Consider the following 27124-nt stretch of genomic DNA (forward strand, 5'->3'; position numbering starts at 1 on the left):
GCAAAGACACAGGTCTAATCCCAAATCACACACTACTCCTTATGTAGTGCACTATACAAGGCAGGAAATTACGGATTCTAAATCGAAACAGTGCATCATATATTTATAATAGAACCGCATATAGATTTATTCATAGGACTAAATCTGACGCAGAGTTTAGTTTTTTTGGACTTCTGAGAATCTGATCGTTTTCTGAAGGTTTCTGGCTACGTTCACATTACAGGCCTCAGGAATCAGTTGTGGGTTTTTTTGCTCAGCTCAGCTTTGGCTACCTTTTCACATTCAGAATGTAAATGAGGTGTATCTGCTAATGGGAACAAATCTGACCCTGAACCCACAGGCCTGCACCCAGTGATGCGCCAACGCCTTCGTCCCTCCACTGGCTGCTGTCACAGCTGTTTCTCAACCCATTTTAAAGTCTGTCATAAAATATACCCGGGGGCTGATTTTCTACACACAGGTTAGGTTGTGACTGTCCTGTAGAATCCTTAGAAAACCTCTTTTTCACTGTTTCAGATAACGTTTAGAGGGACAATAAAAGCTGACTCTCTTTAAAAGGAGCTAATATTCCAGACTTCAACGTTAACCAGGTCTTGTATTATATTATATGATCTTGACAACAAAGCATCTGATGTAGTGAAGATTGTTTTCTTGCTTGCTAAATATCATATTCATGGTTGAAAGTGGAGAGAATCTGCCCTGTGTTTTAACCATTTCTTGACTGAATTGAAACTTTATTACTCTTCACTGAGACATCTTAAATCTGAATGTGGCAAAAACCTCAGATGTTTCCAAATTCCTTTTGTTTTCAATATTTGCTCAATTTTCGTACATATTTACGGTATTTAGCTGACGCTCTTATCCAGAGCGACTTACAAGGTTACTCGTATTACAGAGGAGGGCCAATGTAGTGTTAGGAGTCTTGCCCAAGGACTCTTATTGGTGTAGCGCGGGAATTGAACCCCCGTCTCCCACATGGTGTGGTAGCTCACTGGCAGGTAGTGGTGTTATCTGTTGCACCACACCAACCACATATGGCCTTACACTGCTATATGTATATTATTTCCATATATTATATTATGTGTATTAGACCCATGTTTTTCTTTCTGTTTTTATTTCTATTCAAAGCACGGTTAATTGTACCTCTATGAGGCCATGTACTTGAAATATTTATTATTATTAATAATAATAATAATCATAATAATAATAACAGCTGTTTCTCGCCTCAGTTGCTGTTTAGTCGTGCTGTATGACAATGTAAGCACATGCGTTCAGGCAAAAAGACATGACAGTGATAAAAAAAAAAACAGATCTGTGTCACATTAAAAGACAAAAAATCTGATTTGGCTTAATAATGTGATAATCCTAATAATGTTATTAATTCTGATAATGTGAACATAGCTTTAGTTTTGTGGACTGGGGGATGGTGTAAATTACAGTGTTTACATACTTCCTCAAACCTCATGTCAAAAAAGTGACAAGCATTATTTCACCACTGGTTCAACAACCAAATGTTTGCTGGGATAGACTATCCGCCAAGGACGGCTGTGAAAACTCTGCCAGTCAAACCTGCAACCCCTGCTGATAGGGCTCATGCTAAGACCTCTGACAAATATGTGCATTCTAGAGTAAAAAACACTGGTTTCCAACAGAGGATATTGTCTGTCACTCACACACACACACACACACACACACACACACACACAGTTTTCCTTTTTCTTCTGTAAGGTCTTAGGCCCTGCATTTATACAGATTCTCAGAGTAGGAGGTCTGATCTAGGACCTGTTCCTTTCAGTAAGGTTCTGATCCTACATCAGTATTTGTACTTTGACCAGCTGTGTGGGTGCAGGACCAGGCCTGATTGTTTACATGAAGAAAAACAGTGCCATCTAGTGGGACTTAGAAAGACAACCGTACAGACAATTTATTGTAAAGGCAATTTATTCATGTTTTTCCTTTCCTTTTCATAAAGTTCAATAATTGTAATTATGTTTAATCACTTTTCATGAATGTTATGGGTCAAGTCCAGTGTAAAGCTTTTTTTTGCTGCACAAAATCAAAAACACACAGAGAGAGAGAGTGAAAGATATTTCAACAAAACAATCTAGAATAAAAACACTGCAGGCCAACGGCATCTACAAGGGTTTGAACAGATTACTTTTTTTTTCAAAAATTCAAAAGAGTTCAAAAAAAGAGCTTTAAAAAAATGCAGGACACAGGACAAAATGTGTGTACTTCAGTCCATAACAGAAAGTGAAAAGAAGTGTGGCTGGTTAACCAAAACACAAACATTCATTCTTTTTCCATTCAAAGACTGTACAAGAACATCTGAAAGTGCTGAAGAGCTTATCATTGGAACAGGAGCTAAAGAGCTAACGGCAAACAACAAGTCTCTCAGCCGTACCTAAAATTTTCACAGAGAACAGAGGAAAAAAAAAAAAAAGAGTCACTCAGTGAAGATGGATGTGATGTACAAAATTGCTTGAGCAAAAAGCCACAAACTGACAGGTGTATTTCTCTCTGTGCATGAGGCTGAAACAGGGTTATGTTAATAGTCACTCAGATACAGTAAGACGAATTATACATAAACATATATGGATTCAGTTTGTACTGGACATGAGGGTGCACCAATACTAGCTTGTGGCTTGTGGAGTCAACACAGCGCCAAAATCTGAGTACAAAACGTGTAAAATCTACAGATGGAAAACTCTGTCCCAGGATTTTCACTTTCTGGACCTGAATTTTCTATCTCCAGACTAAAGGCCCAGTCCACACCTATCCGGATATTTTTACATACGGAGATTTCCCTTCCTCCGTTTTTGAAAATATTTCCGTCCACACAGAGCCAAAAACTCTAGAGCATGCCAGCCCTGTATGGGTCGATAGTCCCTCATAAAGAGAGATATCTAAACGCCACAACAGAGCTTTAATCCCAGTTTTTTTTAAACATCCGGACACATGTGGACAGGGCTAAAAACCACAGGTAGAAACAATGGATACAATCACAGAGCTGAAGCTCTAGCTTTTCTTACAAGTCCTTATTTAATTTGTAACACAAGAGTAAAAAGGCTAACCACAGGCTTCTGCTGCCTTCATGTGCTTGTTCTCTGCTCTTATTTCTCACTAGTCGTATTTACAGTCTTCCCTGATGATGTCCATCAAAATTAAAGACAAGATTAATTGGCTACAGAACCTAAAATTGCTGTAAAAAACTTTGCTTTAGAAAACCATCTTTCAAACCTTCCAGCAAATCACCAAAACCACAATCTTCCTCAGCACCACGATGAAGACGATGCTGCAGTAAGAAAATATGACCTTTGACTCAAATGGTACAGAACAAGTCAGCCAAGCCTGAATTCCCAGTCTGAAACCTGGACAAGATCCACTATGCCCACATATTCCAGCATAAATACACCTGACGTCACAGTAATAACGGCATCGGGCAGAGTGAACGGTAAGCATACACCTGTTTGCATCAGTTTGGGACGATGTGGGAACTTTGCTCTGTTCCCACATGTTTTAGGTCCTGGGAGTTCCTTATGGTCCTGGGCAACAACATAACCAGGGACCTAAAGTGGGAGGGGTACAGCCAAGAGGGCACAGCAACACTGGTGAAATATTTTGCACCACCAACAATCTATTTTCATTGCCTTCCGCCTGCGTTGTTTAAATATGACAGTGCTTGCGAATACATCTACGCCGAGTGGGGGTGGTGGTCCTGCAATGAGGGGTGTTCAGGTCAATTTCTGGCGTATTGCTATCTTGGCAACGGAAAACACAGGTGCACCACTGACTGACAACAACCTAGGCAGACGTCAACAGTCAGACGTTCCTTGCTATCTTGGCAGTGATTTGTCAACACAGGCGCGTAACCCCCCTTACTTGTTACGCACACATGGACACGCAGCAGTGCACAAACCCATAGCGTGTGCAAGTTGGCAGCTATGCAAACTTTTATATCAGCAATAAACAGAATATAAAATAAAACAAGATTATTCTAGAGGCGAGGCGCTCCACCGCTTCAGCAAGCCCTCCCAGACCGCGCGCGATGCGCCATTGAAATAGCAATCCACCACAGGTCACACCGCACCTGGCTCTTAAAGGGAATGGCAAGTGACACGCTGAGTGCTTTATCGCACGTCATGCTCAAAGCACACCCATGATTAAGTAACAGATTTAGTACAAAACTTACTTTTCCCATCGTAACAATAGCAAAAACACACTGACCCGCCCTAAATGAAGCTGCGTGGTTGGCGGCTCGCCTGAAGATTGCAAAAATAGGGCCCACAGTCTACAAATATACAAGTGTGAGTCAGATACAGTAAAAAACACCAGACTGGCAACATTCTATCTGCATTATGAGCTGAATTTTACACTGGCTTTCTGTAGCCATGCGCGAGGGCCGTGGTGCCAACTAGCAGTTGAATCAGGAACTGCAGTGTCTTGTGACCTCACAGAATATGGATCCTATGATCTGACCGGTTCTCAGGGTCAGCTAAACTAATGCTATGGATTAGCTATGTATCTTTATCGGCCGAAGACTGAGATCGAAACTGAGGGTGATTTCGGAGGAGACTTCCAACCTTCGAATACGTAACAATCAGAAACTTGCGTAACAACAAAATCCTTTCAGAAGCTGCTGTCTGTAACTACGTGTTGTCAATTTTAGGTCTGGAGCTCACATTTACAGTCATTCCAATGAAGCACATGAAGACAGCATGTACGCCTAGCATAAGAACATACAAACGTATCGAGATCACTTGGTACGATAATTGTGTAGCTGCAATACAAGTATTATTGGTACTGGTGGACCAACACATCAGATGCAATGGAGTTACAATCATAAAGCTTGCCACTGAAGTATTCCCATGCAAAATGAGAACTGTTTATACATTCAGTAGGAACCATACCTGCGTCTCTAACCTGGCAATGTACCGTTTCAGCTGTACATGTTGTCAGGCGCGATGCACCAACCTGGGCCAACAACAATAATTACAAAGCATCAGGATGATCTTGTCACAGGTATGAAGATGCAGAACCATTAAAACACTCCCATCCCATCAACAGTAGTTAGCAATCTGCAATACTGCAGTAACAATGAGTCTAAGACTAAATCCAGGTTCTAGACATCTGGGTCTCTACCATTTCAAGCTACAACTGACTCCAGAATTATTGGCACCCCTTGATCATACAATGATTGGCTGAAGTCCACTTTGTGTGGGCTTCAGTTTAATACCCAAACTGGTTTATTACCCAAACTGGCTGTTTGATCCCCAGTCTGATTGGCTGTCCTGTATTACATCTTTGTTCAAATTTTGGAAGGATCAAATTTTTTCTGGATCTGAATGACTGGAAGACTCTGATGATGCATTTGCATCCCAGCAACCAGGAACAGTCCCCTCCCTTCTTTATTGTTTACATAAGCCTTGATCCAAGAAAAACTGACTTACACTTCACTCCTAAAACTTACAGTACAGTAACAGTTCCTCCTTAAATCAATTACTAGCATCCCTGTTTGGAGTCCCTGGTTGAATCTTCCTTGACAAGGATGGCAGTGAACCCTTTCCTGTAACATGTGATCACTTCAAATGAACACATCGAGAGGAATATCGGCCCACTGCTCTCTGCAGACCCTCTGTAGGTCCTTGAAAATGTATGCAGTTGTGGACAGTTCTCAGGTCACAGGTTGGACTGTAGTCAATCTGTTTCTCTGCATACTTTCTTAGCCTCCTTTCACCCTGTTCTTCAATGGTCAGGACACCACAGGACCACACCACAGAGCCGGTACTATTTGGGTGGTGGGTCATTCTCAGCACTGCAGTGACCCTGACATGGAGGTGGTGAGTTAGGGCGTGTTGCGCTGGTACGAGTGGATCAGACACAGCGGTGCTGCTGCAGTGTTTAAGCACCTCAGCGTCACTGCTGGGCTGAGAATAGTCAGTGTTCCTATATGGGAAATGGAGCTGATATAACAGACAATGAGAGTATAAATTAGGAGGTGATTTATTTTCCTCATTAAAATGGGTACCAGTAATTCTAGAGTCTGCTGTTTACATCCCAGCTTTTTTTTATCCTGATGCATTTTAAGCTACTTTCATCTCCATTAGGGATGTGCATAGCAAAACTTCACATAAAACCCCACACTTAAATCCTATGCTTTAACTTAAACGCTGCCACGGCAAATATAACTTCACTTCGTGCAAGACTGCACAAAAAATATAAAACAATATATACACCAGCCAAATAAAACAAACTTCCAAACTAAAACTCAAAGTAAAGGATGAGGCTTGTACGGAAAACTGCTAAGGCAAGAGTATTTACACAGTACCGGCTACAGGCATTGCAAATTTGCAAATGACTTTGCACTTTCCAAATTGTACATAGGAGTGTGTGTGTGGGGGGGGCAACTCACATAAATGAGAGGCTTTGCAAATGCCTTTACAAAAAACTGATTGTCTGCACATATCCAGACAGATACACTATCTTAGCACCACAGGTGCCTGACTCCTGTTGACACAACAAGGAGTTCTACTGTCATATCTCTAACATTGCAGGATTTCAAAAATCATATTTCACTTTTTTTTATTGACCTTTTCTTCGTTCTTTCTTTTTTGGCAACGCAGGCAAAGCATGAATGTTGAAAAGACACTGCTGAGAGGTTTGGTCTGTAGCCATTGACAGCAGTGGGAAGCAAATGAGTTCAAACACACCATCAGTCATAAACCAACCAGAGTAGCCCTGAGCAAGCTGGAACTCCTAATAGTGCAAACAGGTTTGTAGGCCAGAGCCACAAATGCACAGAGATGGGCCAAAACTGAAGCTACCCCAAAAAGCAGCAGTGAGTTTTCCCACATGACCTAAAGCAGCTAGCAGAGCTGGAAGGCAAAAATAGGCACATGTGCCATCTACATCTCTACTCACCAAACAGGAAGCCCATAAAACAACACAGTGCTTATATCTACACAAAACCCGCAAAGCTGCAACTCTCTTTGTGAGATAACGACCTATTACACAATGTCTGCTTTCAAGGGCCAATCTAGAATCTAGCCAGCTAGTCAGTTTAGTCCTCAAAAAATAAAAAAAAAGCAATGAGGAGGATTATAAACTGAATGACAAAGGCAGTAAAATCAAAGTCTATTTAAGAAAAAAAAAAAGAAACCAGCAAAAGATCTTCCCTGTCCAGGGCCCATCTCTGCACATGTACGGCCCAGGCTGTGTGTTACGGTAACAGGTCACTCACAGGTGCTCGGCCACATCACCTGAGGGGCTGTGTGTGTGTGTGTGTGCAACAGGGAGGTGGCTGCAAGCCACTGAGACTACAGCCAGGTCCTGAGCGTGGCCAAGTTGCGGTCCATCCATCGCATGTTCAGCTTGATTGTCTCGGTGGCCTCCTGAATGCTTCTCATTTGAGATCCTCTATCCTTCAGAGATCCAAAGAACTGCTCAACCTGAAAGAAGACAAAAAGTATGGTTATTTAAAGCGATTGTCAGGCACCAAAAAAAACCAAAAAAAAAACAAAACACCCACACAACAGTTTTGCCCTGATGAAAATGCGGTCAATCAGCCAAGGCATGTGTGGTGTACAACATTTAGGCTTCAAGATATCTGCTACTACTTTTTGTCTTTAGCCATGTGATGTACTATTGTTATTGTAGATAACTCATCAGCAGTGAAAAAGATGACAAATTCAGAAACCAGTCCTCTCTAGAGGTCTAGTGGCCAGTCTTAGGGAAGAGGGAAAACAAAATTAAATTAAAAATTAAAATTCTAGTGTACTCTAGTAGCACTGAAATGCAGCGGTAATGGCTGTGAACTTTTAACAACTATGCAAACTCCAGTCACATCTAAACATCATCTTTGGAGACCCCACATCTATTACAAGGCCATTCTTAAAACACTATGCTCTATTCACTGCATAATGGTGCACAGTGCTTGGACCCCAATGATGCCACTTGCAGTGTAATTTCACACAGATCTTACAATCATTACTTTCAACATATATTTCATACCAAAACAAAACATTAGCTGGTCGTCTTAGTTGCTTAAAATGATAATTATCACAATTAACTTTTTCTTGCACTGTTAGAAAGCTATGAAAAACAAATCCAAATTTAGGAAAATGAAACCAAATTCAGTGATTAAGAGAGTGATTCACAGTGCAGTGACATTAACTTCGGATTGGCCCTCCAAACGAACCTCATTATGTGTTCTCCTAGGAGAATAGTGGAGTATTAGTTTCCATTAGATGTTTTCTACATTCAAGTTCCGCAAAAAATTTAAGAAGCAAAGGTTGAGACACTAAACATGTATTGGCTGAACAACGCAATGTTGTAAGAAAGTGGAAACTTGTGCATTTGTTTATTTTAAACTACTGTTTTAACCCTTTAGCAGGCATTGTAACTGCATAGTAGACATTTTTACACAACCAAATTGCTGCAATAAAAACTCAGTAAAACCTATTTTGGGCTGCTCGACTGTATTCTTGTCATTGAACAGAGTGTGTATATATCCACTGCAATGCTGTGAAAGGATATCAGTGTCTGAAAGCTGAAAAAAAAACAACAACCAGAAGCTACACAGAAATTTGGTGTAAGAAAAATGTTCTAAATACCCTAGCAATTATACGCTTGTTGACTGGTAGAAGCCTCACAAAAAGTTATTAACAATTAATAAGTCATTATTTCTGCCATAAAACAATACATCCATGGCCATGTGTGTCCATGCTTTTTTAACAACTGTAGACATCAGTATATTCTAGCTCTACTGTATTATAGTGACTGTTTGTAACACTCATTTGTTCATGAAAAAAATAATGATAATAACCTAACTGGGCAAGTCAACCAGCTGGCAAATGTATTTCTTAGTGTGGCCGTTAAAGGGTTAAGAGCTTTGATGATGTTAAGAGCTAAGGGTTAGAGCATGATGATCTAGGACAAGAAGATTTGTAGCACAATGGTCACCATGTAATGGTGGAGTGAGCATCACACTGAACACTTTCTCTGCAAGTTATGATAATCTCAACACTACGATGCTTTTGGGAAACTTGGCCAAGATCTTTTAAAATAACTCACCTCCTCAAGATGCATCTTTGTAGAGAACTGGCTGGTTGTGGACATGATGATGCTTTGCAAGGGAAAACTACCAATGGGAAATCTTAAAGAGAAATGGAAATACGTGTGTCAAAACCATACAGTCGAAGGAATCCAACAGCAATGCGCGACATCAGGCACTGGACAAAGTTTTTTAAATGTGCTTAGACCAGCCGTTAACATTCTGCAAACACTTACTTTTGGGTGAGTTTATCCCAGTTCTCCTTCACAAAATCCCAGGCATAGAGGTGGCCTGCGAAATGTCTACAGACTGTGCTAATCACGAGAGGAAGTTCAGGAGTCTGAATTTCGCTTCCTTCCAGAGCAGCTTTAAGGATCCTACAAGGCACAAAAGAGTCATCTTTATTAGAAGCACGAGGTGTCCCAGAGCCCTCTGCAGCCTGCTGAATTACTGAGGGGTCGTACAGTTTGGACCCAAGCCTTACCACACAATTTTTCGCACATTCTGTGTGCTGGCCAAGGCTTCCAGCGTCTTGCGTTTCTCTGAGTCATAGATGGAGTGTTTGTAAGTATCAAGTAACTCTGTCCAACCGTCTTCACTTTGGGCTGCCACGGACAGAACCGCTCTCAGGAGGTCTCCAGGAATTCTGGGAAAAGAAACCAAATTACACAACAGTCTGTAAAGCAAGCCTGCCCATCAAGGGCAAAGTTCTCACAATCCGTAGATCGGATTTTTTAGCAGTCTGAAGGATGCTGGGTATTTGCCCACTGCTCTTATCTAGAGACAAAATCAGAATGTCTCTGTATCCAATTAAAAATCATGAGATCTGGACATTTCCGTAGTGAAACCATGAGAGATCAATTATGTTCTATACGGCAAAATTTAGTGTGGACATAAAAAGTAATGTTTTTTTTCAGTACAGTGATCATAAAGACCTAAAAATAAAGCCTAAAAAATCTTAATGGTAATATCAGGGAATTCATATTAAAACGTTTCGTAAGACGTAAGACGTTTCCTAGCAGCTTAAAATTACTAAATAAAGACACTGCTTTATAATGCAGCAAAATCAATGCAGTCTGGTGTGAAAGGAAAAAAGACCCAGGATTCAAGTTCCTGTTAAATGAACAATTACAGAATCAAACTACTCAACTGTTTTAATCCAGTTTGACTCAGTGACAGAGAAAGGAGACTGAAAGCCATTGCAGCCCTAAGCTAACATCTTAGATGTTAGACATCTTAGAGACCAGTTTAGTTTGTTAACTCACCGATTGTTTTTATTACTCCACACAATATAAGCAGTATTAAAAGGAGTACTTTTGTTTCAGTCAAGTTGAATGTATTGCTTAATCCATTATATTGATAGACAACTGCTTAGATTTGTGTGCTTTTAAACCATCAAAAACCTTCACTGTGTTTTAATCAGAGCTCTGAGCTATAAGAATGTACCAGGGCAGTTGGGAAATGAACAGCTTAAACTTACACTTTGGTTTTATTGGAAGCAATCCACTGATCAAACAGACTTTTGGCCTGCTCCGTGCAATTCGGTCTGTTTAGGCTGCAGGCTGTCTCAAGCAGGGCAGATCTAAGAGCTTGCTTAGACACTGATGTCTCCTCTCCCCAGGACTGGCTGTCCATCAGATCACCAAAATGTTCAGTAATGTACACCTGTGGGAAAGAAAACGCAATAAATCATGCCTGGTGAGTTCATGCCCGTCTAGATAAGGTGTACAATTTTTTTGTACAGTCCTCTGGAAGGTCACAATAATATATATATTATTTATAATAAATAATATACTATTTAACTCGATTTCACATTTTAATAGAACGTGCCTCGAGTGGGAAGCCGAGTAAACTTTTAACACCACTAACTGAATATACCTTTCCAGCGTATATCACTCAGCCTATTATAGTGAGCCCCACCCTCTATATCGATGAATGGCTGACGATCAGCATGCTGTATTGGCCCCAAAATGCTGTTAAATTTATGAAGATTAACATGGTGAAAACCTGCCCATTTGTCTGAAGAGAATGCAGTGTTACTACAGCCCTACAGACTGATTCACTCTGTCATAAAGGGCTGAGATGTAAGTGGCTACTCGATGTACGCACTGCCGCCACCTCCAAAAAATGTGATAATCGTAGAACCCTCCAACAGTAATAATGAATAGTTTGAAAATGAGCTGCTACATATGGTTCGTAACATGTATGTAGGCTACAGGCTATGCTACAGAGAGGCATCAGGTTTGCCACAGACTACAATAACCTAAGCTATCTGTCCCATACATAACTAAAAGTCTCCTTGAGAGCCTCCACACTTCAGCAAAACCATGGAACGAAAAAAAAAAAGAAAAAAAAAAAACACTTTTCCACAGGATTTGACGGAATATTTACCCACGTCAATTCGCATCAAATTTCGTTGGCAGAAAGTAAAAAGTGCCAGAATCAGAGCACAGTCCATAAAAATGAATGACATACCCCACCTCCCCATGTAATCCCATCTGAGTAGGGCTTTAGTCTGTAAAAAAAATAAACCTACCGCCATCCTGGACACCAATAACAAATCAGATCTTTTCTCCAGAAGCCTGAGGATGTGATTGAGCTGGGTCAGGGCTTCAGTCAGTGGAGCCGTTTCAGTCTCATTATGCAAGTACGCAAACAGATTTAATACCTGTCTGAAGGACACCTTGCCCAACCTACACAAATCAAAAACAAACAGATGAACAAAAGAACTCTGTATTAGAGGTTGAGAGCATAATTTTGGGAAAGGAGCTCCGGCTATCTTTAAAAGAAAAGGAAAATGGAGTGCATCTGCATCTGTGGTTTCTTCACACACCTACCTTGACAGAGCAAAGATGTTATTGATGAGGGATGCCCGGTCCTCGTGAGAAAGAACGCTCACGTTTGCATTTAATGCATTAATCAAGTCCTTCCAGCCATTCTCTCCATAGTCCACTATGTAGAAGCCTTCATTCTTGTAGTTAAACTTCAGCCATTTTACGCTGTCTGAAACCTCAAGAGTGGCTGAAAAAAAGATTCAAATGTTCGAGTTCAAGAACAAAACACTGCAAAACTGGCGATTTTGCAAGTGAAATCCTCTTTAAAGCCCAAAACTCTAATATAATTCATTTTCAGATAATGATATGAAAGATGAATTAGCTTATGTACACTTTTTAGGGGTTTTATGTACTACAGGGTCTTATTCTATTGGCTGATCATTTTGTCCCCCATTGTTCAGTTTTTACTCCAATAATTCCCTCAATCTCAACACATGTGAAAACATACAGACTGAGCAACTGACTGTCACATAAACAGAGCTAGTGGCCAAGGGAGGCATAAGGCAATAAACGGAGCATGGCCATATGGGAGTGTCATATGGAGTGTAAACAGAACTTTTCAAGTAAGTCAATCTAAGAACGACGGACTCCACTTTTATAATTTCATTATACTGCGTAATGAAATGAAAGAAAGAGTGGCAACTGCTCCACTTAGACACAACACAAACCGACCATGTCAAAATAAAAATCACTAAAACAAATAAAGAAAGAAACTGTCAAAATAAGTCACTACTACAAAGAGAATGTGTTAAAATAAAAGTCATTAATACAAACTAACAGACCATGTCTAAATAAGTCACTAATACAAACAAACAAACAGACTGTGTCAAAACAAAAGTCATTAATATGAATGAACAGATTGTGTGTCAAAATAAAACTCACTAATCCAAACTATGCAGTGACATAGAACTGAAATACTTTCAAACTAAAAACTGATTAGTGATAAGAATAGTTTTCTTATATCAATGTAAAAAATTTACATTTAAGAGGACTTCACTTGCTGAGATAACATTGTTTGCAGTTTTCATAACTGCACTGTTAGTATTCCCACTCGTTGTAGAAAAATATTTGGACATTTTCCATGACAACATACATTTAGACACATGATTACTGGATGTACTGGTAAACAACTAGTATTATATGCAAACCCTTTTACTAATACTATATGCAAACCCCTGTGTCTTAAACTATGTAGAGCATCAAAAGCTAAAACAGACCATTCTCACCAGTTTAAAATCCCAACTATTCCAGGACCTCACTATTATTTCTAGGACATTTTAACAAAGTTCTCATTTTTCAAGTGTTTCCATGATTGGAAACACATCTGTAAAGTTTTTAGGTTTTTCAGGTAATCCAGGACACGTAAGAACCCTGACTGTGTTTTACTGCATGCACTCAGCAGAGCCCGCTTTAGACCTGGAATATTCAATTATGTTTCCCAGCAAATCCCAGCAACAAAACTAAAACTGTTAACAACATCCGTAACATCACAGGAATAAAACTAGGACACTACTTACCAACTTTGTCTTTAAAAAGAAACACTTGCTTACAGCTGCTGGAATTACTACAAGTGTCGTTGACATATGTGAGGGGGATGTGCCACAGGTTGCTGGGAAGAGAACAAAGCCATGTTTGAGTTGAACCTCAGCTGATTTTGATTGGCTCTTATTAGATTTTAAGTTGACATGTTTGGTGAAAAACCCTGCCACCATGGAAGAAAGTAAAACAGCTGGTTTGACTTTTTGACCCACCGCAAGACAAGGACCATTAAGGCTTTCGCGGCTATTTGCACAAGGAAAAGATCACTTGAATGACAGTCAACATACACTATATATACACTAAGGTCACTATGCTCAAAGCCAGGCGTCAGCGGAAGGGGTATACAGCCCCTCAAGCATTGGAGCATTGCAGAGCAGCAGAACTACACCATATGTCCAAATGTTTGTGGACACCCCTTTGTAATGAATGCATTCAGTTACTTTAAGTTGCACCCATTGATGACAGCTTGTTACATCATTGTAGAGAAGTACTGCCAATAGGACACTCTGGAGCAGATATACAAAAACCTATTGGCACAGTGCCTAATGCCAGGTGTGGGCTAGAGGGGTATAAAGTCCCTTGGCATTGAGATGTGGAGCAGTGGAACTGTGTTTTCTGGAATGATGGTGGTGCTCTATCCAAATACTTTTGGGATGAGCTGGGGAGTTGGGAATGAGGTGAGGTGGTGACCATCCAACATCCTGATCTCACTAACGCTCTTGATGCTGAATGCAATTAAATCTTTACAGCAATGCTCCAAAATCCAGCAGAAAGCCATCCCTGGACAGTGCGGCCAGTTACTCAAACAAAATCAGGATCAACTTTTTTTACCCTTGATTTAAGAAGAAACAATGAATGAGCAGATGTCCCAATACTTGTGTCCTAGTGTATGTGTCATGCTAACTGATGTCACCTGATCCGTTACAACACACTTACGTTACATGCTACATCCCTAAAGCGATACTGCTTCCCTTGACAGTAGAGAGTTACTCCAACAAAAGCAGAATAATCTTTTTAAATTCCTGATTTTAAAAGAAGGAATGAATGAGCAGGTGTCCCAATACTTTTCGGCCATGTGGTACATGTTCTCTGGAGTGATTGAGCTCCATCCAAGACTTTTAGGATGAGTTGGAGAGGCATTTGTGATCTAAAACTAATTATCTAACATCAGTGGCTGACCCTCCCAATGTTCTTGGGTCTGAATGCAATCAAATTCAGAAGAGCAGTTCTAGCTCTGATATCACAGTGATCACACCAAAAGTTCCAACATATAATGCTGCATTCCAAACTTCTCCAACTCCAAATACTTCCAACAACATGTTCAACTATACCGATGTCAAACAAATCCTCAGGCTAAAAATGGATACCTGTGATTCGTGGCATTGTCAGCATTTAGGAGGAAATGTTCCTGCGTCAGTTTCACTTGCTTGCCTATTTTGTTCACGGTGACCAGTGGAAAGCCTTTCTGTACAGTCCAAGTATTCATCATCTGGGATACATTGATGGATCGGCCTGCCACCTATAAAACCAAGACAAATGCGGGTGAATGAGCATCGCCACGAAGGCTTCAGTCCAACAGTACTTCACAGCAGGAGCAGGATTTACCTGAGAAAGGCTGCTCCACAGATCTTCGTTCTCTGTGTTGCCACCCCTGTAATTTCTCAAATACTCAATCACACCTTTCTGGAATGCTTTCTCACTGAGCGTTGCATTAAGCATGAGCAAAATGGAGGCACCCTGAGAGGAAAGAGAGACGCGAAGAGAGGGTTACTGTTGTGTGGAATGGGCTTAGGGGACAAGCAAAGAAATTAGCCTGGAAAACAGAGCAGTACCTTCTCGTAAGACACAGAGTCAAACATCTCTTCCACCTGCTCTGGAGTGGTCACTTTGGAAGACACAGGATGGGATGAATTTAAAGAGTCTTTGGCCATTGCTCTGAAGCGCACATTCAGAAATTCATTGTCCTGAAAATGAGGAACCAGTGTAAAGTGAAACTTGCAACTGGACAGATTCACAGATAACAGCTCCAACTAGGTCAAAGCTGTTCACTGATGATCTCCATTTACCCCTTTCTGCACGGACCATGAACGCTAAACCAGCGGAAAGGGCAGTCATGCAGGTTTTAAACACTCTTTTGTAAGAAGCTTTTATCCTAAACCATCATGTCTAACAGCCAGCAAACATTCAAACATTAAATATTGAATGACTGCTAACTTAACCACACTTACGATATCAAGTTCTGGGTACTTTGTCTCAATAGACATGTACTGCATATAGGTTGCAAACCCTTCATTCAGCCAAAGATCATTCCACCAGCGCATGGTGACGAGGTTTCCGAACCACTAAAACAAAACACACACAATGTAAACACCCAAGAAACAGCACAGAAACCTATTTTACTTTCAAATATCGACCTAAAGTAACATAGCTAAACTGGAAATATCTGTGATGCTATCCAGGAGACGTCTTATGATATCAAGACTGTACAGTGAATCTCTGTACCTGATGTGCAAGTTCATGGGCGATGACAGAGGTCACAAGTTGTTTATCAATGGGGGAGGAATGGTTGCCCACGAGCAGAGTTGTCTCCCGGAATGTGATGAGTCCCCAGTTCTCCATAGCTCCAGCCAGGAAGTCGGGAATGCCCACTAAGTCTACCGATAAATAGGAGTCATACTAAGTCACAAAGCTGGACGAAAATAAATCGAACCAACACCACATTGAGTATGGATAACAGCATTAGCACGGGTTCTTGTCTACACAAAGCACTGAATTATTCCTATTTGTGGAGTTACAGTAAAGCGAGCCTGTCTCACCCAATTTGCTCAAAGGGTACTTGATTTCAAAGAAAGTATTGTAGAACTGCAGCAACTCAGTGGCGGTTTTCAGCGCGTAATGAACTTGGTCCTTCTTATCTGGAACTGCATATACAGAGACCTGTGGGAAATGAGAGACTGTGTAAAAACTGTGTTGTGGTTAAAAAGAGAACAATTACATATGTTGTATATTAAATATAATTAATTTTGAAATGAGAAAACTGGACACACATAAATCTTGATAAGACCTTATTCTTATTCTATTCTCTTATGGACTCGAACTTATTTTTCTGTCTTTTAAAGCACCGTTTTTAACTGCAAGAAAAATTGCAATAGCCTTATGCGTTCATTTCCTGACAAGTAGAAAATGGGCCAGTCACAATGCAGTCACATTAAAGCAACATTATGTAGCATTTTTACCTTAAATATCAGCTTTGAAACCATTGTAATGCCTTGCTGTCTTGTAATAAAAAGAATATCACATCACTGCTACTCTGGACTCGGCACGCTGTTAACCGGACTATGTAACTCTGGTGAAACGGGTAGGGCGGCGCTCACTGCATAACCTGTGTAGTCATATCTGTGTAAAATCCTGTTTTTTTTTTTTTTTTTGGACTGTAATGCCTCAGTCCATATGCTTCTAACACTCTCACACTCTGTATCTCTTAGCTTGTCCAGAAATGCATGTGTAAAGCATGTCCTTTATTGGACGCTCACGCATGCATTTAACATAAAATTCATGAACAATCTGTAATAAGCAAGAGACATACATACCAGCGTGTTGGAGACATTTGCACTGAGGCAGCTGAAGTTGGCCACAATAAATGCAACAAGATAGGTGCTCATATTCATGCTTTTCTCAAACTCATCTTCAAAAAACCCATCAGGTAAATTAGTAGTTTTTGTCTGGAAGAGAAAAACAAAAACAAACATGCTTAAATCTCATGTCACAGTATGATCATTCATTTGGATGTCGCTGCACCTAAATCTTAGGTCGCGTGTATGTCTATGAGATTCTGGAAAACATATCTGAATGAACGTTGTGTCCTCCATGTGGATGTACAGACAAACAGAGCTGCTGTACTATCAGCTGCTAGCAGGGATATTTACCTTATGCATGTTAGAAAGGCTGATGTATTCCGCTTCTCTCTTTATCTTAATTAGAAAACTGGCTTTAAAGGCGGGTTCATCAAAACAAGGAAAAGCCTTGCGGGCAGCCAAGGGCTCAAACTGAGTAGCAGCCAAAACTCTGAAAAGGAAGGGGAAAAGAGAGTGAAAAGCAAAGACAAACATAAATAAATAAAAAACACTCAAAAAAATCAACAATTCCTAAAAAAATGTAAAGGACAATATCATAAACAGTTAAGTGAAAATATTAGGACCTTCAATAAAAAATGCTTTTTTTGTTTTGTGAGGAAAACGTTAGGACACCCTCAAATGTATTACTGCAGAAAATTAGAATCAGGTGCTCCACATTAGCTGCAGACAATTAGGGGATTTTTGGAGGAGCCTGTATTATTTAAACCATAGACATTTAGTTTGGTTTGCTCTTGAGGAACCAAATTACCAGGGCGGGATCCAAAAAGCTCTCTGAGACAGTCAGAAAGAAATGAATTATTTTCTGCACAGTGGAACGGCCGATTCCGTTTAGGTAGCTATAAATGTTGGGGTGTTCTAAATTTTTCTCACAATAAAAATTTGCATTTCTATGATTTATAAACATACATAGGCTGTTTATTGATAAAAATGAAGATCAAATGTCCAGATGTTTAAAGGAGTCTACAGAAAGGCCCATCTTTACCTTCTTTTCCCAGTTGTGTCAATGTAAGAGCTGTTGTAGAAGCCATCATAGCTGTTGGAGAGACTAGCAGTGTACAAAATATTTAAGACGTATTGTTGTCCCTTTTTGAGTTCTTCTGAAAACTTGATAGCGATCTGTTGCCAAGGCTTATACTCCAAGATCTTCACCTCTTTACCCTGGAACGTAGCTTTGAGTATCTTCATATCAGAGCTGTGCAAAACTATCTTCTTCGTTCCCTGCATGACCACCATGGTGATGTTCACGTTCCCTTGGAAAGTCATTGTGGTCAGGTTGGGAAAGAGCCAGAGTTCGTACTGAACTGGACGCACGCTGTTGGGGAGCCTCAAATCCGTCCATGGGAAAAGTTCTCCGTTTGATGCGACAGGATAGATGCGTTCCATGGAGGAGTTGGCCTTGTGACAGCCATCTTTGGAAAAGGTGCACCGCGGCAGGAAGTAGATGACCATGGCGATTGAAGCCACTATGATTAAGACCAAGATCCCCGCCACCGTTTTCTTTGCGGAAGGCATGGAGCAGGAGCCGGAGGGCTGCTGACGGGTGTAGGAGGAGGAGGCACTGCGCTGGTTGGAGCTTCGGTTCATGAAGGACATTCCCAAAAGCCTGGCAGATGACTCGTAATCTTCCTCCTCTTCGTCCATATCGTTTTCCCCAAGGCCTCGCACCAACAGTCTGGAGCTCCGTGGCTCGTAGACCACATCATCTGAGTCGATGGGATAGGAGGGGGACTCCTTAGCCAGATCCACCACGTCTGGCTCCTCCTCAAACATGCTGTTTTCAATCATGTTCCTGGGGAGTGGGGCTCGCTCTACAAGTTAAGATCAGAGATTAACAAAATGTCAAAGTTAAGCCCTTTTTCTGGATAACAACAGCACAGTTGTTGGTGATATTAGGTTATTTCCTGTTGTCATGTGGGCTGATGTCACGCAAGTTAACCTAGTGTTCTGTGAAAGCACATGATTTTGTCTGCAGCCTACACCTTGGTCTAAAATGGAAAAAGGGTTAATGGTGAACGGCATCAGCTACTTTTTCAGATGTGAAAAACATGAATGTTATTGAAAAAGATACCCATACCTTCAATAAACACCTCTAGGCAACAATGGGTGTGCTTAATGGAAACCCTAGGCCTACTCAGGCTGAACAATATAAGTCTACACGCAGGTTTACCAACATCCTTCATATGTGACTACCGACCACAGCCTTCCTTGTTTCATTTCCTCCTCTAACACACAAACTGTGTGAAAGAAAAAAGGGTGCAGATAAAGTCTGGTAATGAGAACAGTGTACAATGTACAGTATCTCTACAGACATTATTAAAAGCAAACTGCTTTAGCCTTTTTGTTAAAGAGCCTTCATGTGAGTTTAATTGCCCAGCTCTGTTTACTAACCTAAAAAACCCTGTGGTGATTCTCAATTCCCCCTTTCCACAGGCTATTAAAAAAAACAGAGCATAAACCCATGTTTGGATAAACACCACCGGTAGGCCTAAATTCACAGCTAGTCATATACAGCCCCACTCTAGTGTCTCATGTTTCAAGGCTTTTTAGTGCCTAGAATGTATTATCTGGGAGGCGCGGCACAGCTGCAGTTCAAACCCTTATCTGTTCTGCAAATTTACAAATCATATCTGACTGAACCATAAAATCCCCACTTTTCTTCACAAACCCACATTAGACTGTACACTTGCTGCAGCATGAACTGACCCTGCCGTCTCGCCAGAAAAACCCTTCACAGGTTCCTTTAAATCTAGATCAATCACTCCTACGTTTACGATCAGCGCAGAGTTCTTTTGTTTTTCTATCACTGGTAAATGCTGTTGTCACTGATTCCAATTCCAAGTGATATTGGACTACAGTTTACTCCACTAATACATGACTGCAGAGAGCGTGAGAGAACAACCAAGGTCTTGTTTTCCTGTATTGATTTACTAGTGAGTGAAAAGAGTAATTTCAGCCAACTGATGCTGGTCTTGAACCAGACGACTTTCCAAGCCTGACAAATTTCCAATGTCGGATTAAAAATCATGCGAGTTGAAACACGTTCCCGTCTTCTCCATCGCTTGGTGTAAGGTGGTCAGGATGACTAGTCTGTTTCGCACCTTGACGTTCTGAGTTTTTAGTCTTGGCTCATGCAGACTGTGACATGGACACTGTGAATAACCAATAGGTGAGCTCTCTCAAGCCCCAAACAGGAAGCAGCAAAGCAGCTACAGGAACATTTTTTGGGGGGGTGTTTTTATTTTTGAACACTCTACTGCACACACAGTGGAAACTGTGGCCAAAAGCTGCTTCTGTTTCTGTTTCTGCTTTACTGTTCATGAAATCTTCCCATGAAATAATCTCAAAAGGACTAGTTGCAGTCTTGCAAATAGTGAACCTGTAAGATTTTCAGTGTTTACTAACTCTGTAATGACCAACTGTATTTACTGACTTTAGTCTTTTTTAAATGCATCTAGAGTGAGCGTGAGTGGTTAGCATAAGAGTGAATGACAAACAGCTGTGAACGGCAATAGAAACACAACTGTAACACCTTGTACAGCTTGCTTATGTCTACGACAAGATAAACCTACAAAGCCTCTAAAGTATCAAGGTAGAAAAATAATCATTAGAGACATATAGTGTTTTCTCAATTTAATAATTTATTCCCTCAATTTTAGTTTTCTCAATTTCATAAAGTCTTTCCCTCGATTTAGCAATCCCTTCTATCAATTTAATAATTTGTTCTTCAATGTATTTTTTCCTTACAACTTGATAAATCGTTCCCTCAATTTTACAGTTCCCTCAATTTAATAATCCATTCCCTCAGTTTAACAATCTGTAAACTCAATTTAATAAATCGTACCCTCCATTTCATAAATTCTTCCCCTCAAAAAGTCTTTCCCTCGATTTAGCAATCCCTTCTATCAATTTATTAATTTGTTCTTCAATGTATTTTTCCTTACAACTTGATAAATCGTTCCCTCAATTTAATAATCCATTCCCTCAGTTTAACAATCTGTAAACTCAATTTAATAAATCGTTCCCTCCATTTCATAAATTCTTCCCCTCAAAAAGTCTTTCCCTCGATTTAGCAATCCCTTCTATCAATTTAATAATTTATTCCCTCATTTTGATCAGTTGTTCCCTCCATTTAACAATCTGTAAACTCAATTTAATAAATCATTCCCTCAATTTTACAGTTCTCAATTTCATAGTCTTTCCCTCGATTTAGCAATCCCTTCTATCAATTTAATCATTTGTTCTTCAATGTATTTGTTCCTTACAACTTGATAAATCGTTCCCTCAATTTAATAATCCATTCCCTCAGTTTAATCAGTTATTCCTTTACTGTAACGATCAGTTCTCTCAATTTAATAAAACATTTATTACAACACATTTATTGCGTTTTATCAATTTCATAAATTGTTCCTTCAGATTCATAAATCATTCCCCTAGCATTCAGTTCCCTCAATTAATAAACTGTTCCTCACTTTAATACGTCTTTCCCCCAATTTAGCAATAATCTGTTCTCTCAATTTAACCAACTGTTCAAAGTATCTCTTCAATGTATTTTTCCTTGAATAACCTGTTCCCTCATTTCACCATCCGTTCTTCCAATTTAACAACGTGTTCCTTCAGATGTTCCCTCAGTTTAGAGAAGATAAACACTGAGTTAAAACAACATCACTTTATGAAAGCAGGGATTAATGTAAGTCTCTATACAGAGGCTCCGTGTAAACTGGAGCTAGGTCGCCAAAAGCTGACCTACATGTTATGACCTTAAAGGAAGATGAAGTCGAGGCTGGTGAGATCTCCCCACTTTGATGCCTGGACTGCAGGTCAGGACTAAAGGGTAACTCCTGGTTCCTCTCGGATATTATTCTCCAACAGGTTTCATTACCAGTCTGTATTAAAGTCAGTGAAGCTGCCCTGCTTCGGTTTCTATCCTCGTAGATGTCCCTGAATGGCAGTTTGACAGCGCTGCTAGCTCCTACCGACGTTAGCTGATGTTATTTTGATTAGCTCAGCTAGCGACGCAGCAAAGCCACAGAAAATAAACAAACACGGGATTAAAACAGTCGTCCTGATGTCTGGAAGTCGTCGGAGGTAGCTAGCGTTTACCTGAGGACGCTATCTACAGCTGTACCCGCATGTCAAAACTTTAAACACGGCTGTAAGTTGTGGTGAGGGCAGGTTATCAGGCTATCAGCTAGCGAGAGTGGAGGGGAATCCAGGTCCGGAAAGTAGAAATCCGCTCCGGGATTCTGCCCCACCCGCCTGGACCGGGCTACTGCAGCTCAGCCGCAGCAGCGCTAAACAGGCGGTTGGAACAAAAACCTGGAGCGGAATCTTTACCTACCTTCGGGACCTGGATCGGCCAGTTGCACGGATAAGTTATCTCTCTCTTACCACTTTCAAACGATTCCATCTTTAAATATCAGGAAAAGACCGCAGGACAGATGCGCTCCTCTTCACGTCCACGAAGGCGGTGTTACTCCTCATCAACGTGTGAACGATTGCACGTAAAATAGGAAGCAGAGCCAGCTGCCAAGTAAACAACAACAAGCTATGAAACCAGCCGGCGGCGAAACTAACTGTTAGCTTAGCTGGGCTTGGCTTGGCTTGCCTCGGCTAGCCAGCTAACCTAGCTGACTTCTAGCATTTTAACTTGCAGTCTTTCACTTCGTGGAACTGAGATAAGTCGACGGACGGCGACTGGCACTGATTTCAGTACCGGTTAGCGATCACATGCGCCGAGCTTTCAACGTAAGCGGCCCTAGTTTTGACCCTAGAGCTCAACCAGAAAGCTACGATGTCCGCCTGACTGCTAGCTGTCAACCGACTTTGGCTTGAGACTCTCTCACTTCTGCGCTAAGCGGCTGCCTGCCTGACTGACCCCCCCCCTCTCCCCAACTGCGCTCACTTTCTCTTATCGGTAACTCACATCCTTCACTCATTTATAGACCAAAGAAGAAGGCCGGAAGCAGGGAGATTATGAGAGAACTAAACCACTAAACCAGTGTCCTACAATGTTGACACCCTGGAGGTCTACTCATGACATTTGTTTGGATTTCTGTAACTAAAGAAGACCACATGACCTTTTCCAGGCTTTTACACAGGCTGTGCAGGCTTGTCACTGGACCTTAAGAACTGGTGTATGTAAATATCCTGTAGATCCTGTAAAAACTTCTGTAGATGTGGATATCAAGGTAGAAAATTTAACAGTTAACAAATTGTTCCTCTAATTACATCATTTGTTCTCAGTTTATTGAATCAGTCCCTTAGTTTAACAATGCATTCCCTCAATTTGATCAATCATTCCCTTAATTTAACAATCTGTTTAATAAATCTTTCCCTCAGCATAGCAATCTGTTTCCTTCATTCACTAAATCGTTCCCTCAGTTCAACCATCTGTTTCCTTCATTCACTAAATCGTTCCCTCAGTTCAACCATCTGTTTCCTTCATTTACTAAATCGTTCCCTCAGTTCAACCATCTGTTTCCTTCATTTACTAAATCATTCCCTCAGTTCAACCATCTGTTTCCTTCATTTACTAAATCGTTCCCTCAGTTCAACCATCTGTTTCCTTCATTCACTAAATCGTTCCCTCAGTTCAACCATCTGTTTCCTTCATTTACTAAATCATTCCCTCAGTTCAACGTTTCCTTTATTTACTAAATCGTTCCCTCAGTTCAACCATCTGTTTCCTTCATTCACTAAATCGTTCCCTCAGTTCAACCATCTGTTTCCTTCATTTACTAAATCGTTCCCTCAGTTCAACCATCTGTTTCCTTCATTCACTAAATCGTTCCCTCAGTTCAACCATCTGTTTCCTTCATTCACTAAATCGTTCCCTCAGTTCAACCATCTGTTTCCTTCATTTACTAAATCATTCCCTCAGTTCAACGTTTCCTTTATTTACTAAATCGTTCCCTCAGTTCAACCATCTGTTTCCTTCATTTACTAAATCATTCCCTCAGTTCGTTTCCTTCATTTACTAAATCATTCCCTCAGTTCAACGTTTCCTTTATTTACTAAATCATTCCCTCAGTTCAACGTTTCCTTTATTTACTAAATCGTTCCCTCAGTTCAACCATCTGTTTCCTTCATTTACTAAATCATTCCCTCAGTTCAACGTTTCCTTTATTTACTAAATCATTCCCTCAGTTCAACGTTTCCTTTATTTACTAAATCGTTCCCTCAGTTCAACCATCTGTTTCCTTCATTTACTAAATCATTCCCTCAGTTCAACCATCTGTTTCCTTCATTTACTAAATCATTCCCTCATTTCAACCATCTGTTTCCTTCATTCACTAAATCGTTCCCTCAGTTCAACGTTTCCTTTATTTACTAAATCGTTCCCTCAGTTCAACCATCTGTTTCCTTCATTTACTAAATCATTCCCTCAGTTCAACCATCTGTTTCCTTCATTTACTAAATCATTCCCTCAGTTCAACGTTTCCTTTATTTACTAAATCATTCCCTCAGTTCAACGTTTCCTTTATTTACTAAATCATTCCCTCAGTTCAACGTTTCCTTCATTTACTAAATCATTCCCTCAGTTCAACGTTTCCTTTATTTACTAAATCATTCCCTCAGTTCAACATTTCCTTTATTTACTAAATCATTCCCTCAGTTCAACGTTTCCTTCATTTACTAAATCATTCCCTCAGTTCAACGTTTCCTTTATTTACTAAATCGTTCCCTCAGTTCAACCATCTGTTTCCTTCATTTACTAAATCATTCCCTCAGTTCAACGTTTCCTTTATTTACTAAATCATTCCCTCAGTTCAACATTTCCTTTATTTACTAAATCATTCCCTCAGTTCAACGTTTCCTTCATTTACTAAATCATTCCCTCAGTTCAACGTTTCCTTTATTTACTAAATCATTCCCTCAGTTCAACCATCCGTTTCCTTCATTTACTAAATCATTCCCTCAGTTCAACCATCTGTTTCCTTTATTTACTAAATCATTCCCTCAGTTCAACGTTTCCTTTATTTACTAAATCGTTCCCTCAGTTCAACCATCTGTTTCCTTTATTTACTAAATCGTTCCCTCAGATCACTATTAATGTTGGACACAGATGTAATGTGGCCTTTAACCATCCATGCAATGAAGACATCTAAAAACAATACCCTATATATTACTATATTCATATATATATATATAATATATTATTATATTATTATATATATATTATATTATATAATAAAATGGCAATATAAAAGTAATATAATAATATAATATAAAAATGTTAATGCTAATATAAAAATGAATAAATACATATATAAAATAAATGTTAGTTGCTATAAAAATGCCCTATTTTACTAGTAACTCTTCAGTCCTCCTGGATTGTCAGACAGGCTATAGCTGTGTGTGCTCAATTTGATTATTAATTTAGAACTCTGTGTAATGCAGTGAAATCTGTAGACAAAATGTAGAAGCTGAAATCAATGTAAAAACCTAACTTTCTATGAATTTCTTTTCATAATCATGACTATTTTGTCACCATCATCAGGTTATATGTGTGTTATATGTGTGTACTGCCACCACCTCTGTAAAGAAATCCAGGCCTTGACGTTTCATTACAATGAACCATTTTAACCCAAGCCACTCAACTGATGTTGACGTTGTATACAGCTCAGTGATTAAACTACAGAGAGACATTTTTAAAAGATCATGCAAGTTCCCTTAAAGAAGCAAACTGTTTCCGCTGTTTACAAAATGAACAACTTCAGCCATTTGTTTCATATCACTGACTACTTCAAGACAAACATTAGGGCATTAAGAGGCATTAAGAAGAACATAGTTAACTAGCTCATGTGAGAGAGTGAGTGAATTACTTAAAGTTACTAGAATGACTGTCTACTAGAACAACTGCCCCTGTAAGACACTTCAAACTAGCATTACCAGTCAATTCAGACTGAACTAAGCCACCTGGCAAGACAAACAGCTGTGAAAGGCAATAAAATTATACTGAATCACCCTGAGCAGCTAGCTTACGCTCATAACCCATGCTAGAGTGAGCTAGAGCCAGGCTGGCACCAAGCTGCTGAACCAGCAGCTTATACTTTCTGACCTTAAACAGCATTCAAGCCCTGTCTAATCTGTCTAGAGAGGGTTAGAACTACGCTAGTTAAAATAATCAGGTGGAAATGCATAGAAGTCATACCCATGGATCCATATTCCAGCTGGGTAATGAGGCAAACCGATTCCATAGAGCAGACCTGTGCCAGAGCAAAGCGCCATACTACAGCACAAAGTGAGCAGAGGAAAGCTTAGTGTCCCTGTTCAGCAATTTGAGCTATCACATGCTGACAATTTCTTTGGCAATGCCTCAGTTTTAGTGGCTCTGTGCTATTCTTCAGCATGCCTCTCACAATAGCCTGGTGTTCTCTCATGTGATTGTAGTACCTTGCCTGTTTGTCTGCATGGCTCTGCAAGGCCTGGAGAGAACAGGCACAGTCTTTTTCTGCTGGCACTTAAATGTGAGATTACTGATGGCCATGTCAGTCAGACAGTGAAGAACCTGTACCTGTAATCACATGATCACAATTATCATCCTAACAATGCCCTTTCTGGGAGTGTTGGGCAACACCATGTTATGTCGGAAAAATGTAAATAAATAAATAAATGAGGTTTAAAAAAAAAAAAAAGGTTAACGAATGGATATGTGACTATGTGGTTATTTGTCTATCACACAAGAACTAAATATGTAGGGCCAGACGATATGACCATATTTATCATTATTGGAATTACCCAGTGAACATAGCCGTGAACATGGGGTAGCTATGGCATAACATCTATGGGGCAGCTGTAGCTTGGGCTGGTACTGAGTGACTTGGGACTTCTAATCCCCTGAACCAGCAAGAAGTGGGGGACAAGGGGAATGAAGGAATAGTGCTTTCCTGTCCCTCTACATTTTTAACTGAGGTGACCCTGAACCAGGTACCCAACGCCCAGTTTGTCCCTGAGCACCGAGGTGGCTGTCCACTTTTCTGAGTGTGTATGCATCATGGGCTGCATGAAATGGGCTTCCCTGGCTGAGCAGCTGCACACAATACCAAGTAAAGAGTGTAGTG

At 40.3% G+C, this 27124-nt stretch overlaps 1 protein-coding gene across 2 annotated transcripts; it reads right to left on the reverse strand.

Moving 5' to 3' along the window:
- Positions 1-1923: 1923 nt before the first annotated feature.
- Positions 1924-26945, reverse strand: lnpep (leucyl/cystinyl aminopeptidase). Of its 2 annotated transcripts, none has more exons than XM_072664446.1 (18): positions 26457-26945; positions 18043-18868; positions 17352-17490; positions 17016-17147; positions 16242-16362; positions 15928-16079; positions 15654-15767; positions 15258-15389; positions 15031-15162; positions 14793-14944; positions 13404-13495; positions 11890-12073; positions 11589-11745; positions 10533-10717; positions 9537-9698; positions 9289-9429; positions 9073-9154; positions 1924-7448 (listed from the first exon to the last, which is right to left on the reverse strand). In XM_072664446.1, the coding sequence occupies exons 1-18, from the start codon at positions 26548-26550 to the stop codon at positions 7317-7319; spliced, it is 3129 nt and encodes a 1042-aa protein (XP_072520547.1). In that variant the 5' UTR covers positions 26551-26945; the 3' UTR covers positions 1924-7316. The 2 variants fall into 2 exon arrangements, with proteins under 2 accessions (XP_072520547.1, XP_072520548.1); XM_072664447.1 differs by lacking the exon at positions 26457-26945 and adding an exon at positions 22449-22910.
- Positions 26946-27124: the final 179 nt, after the last annotated feature.

This window comes from Salminus brasiliensis, chromosome 20 (assembly GCF_030463535.1).
Source record: "Salminus brasiliensis chromosome 20, fSalBra1.hap2, whole genome shotgun sequence".
Lineage (NCBI taxonomy): Eukaryota > Metazoa > Chordata > Actinopteri > Characiformes > Bryconidae > Salminus > Salminus brasiliensis.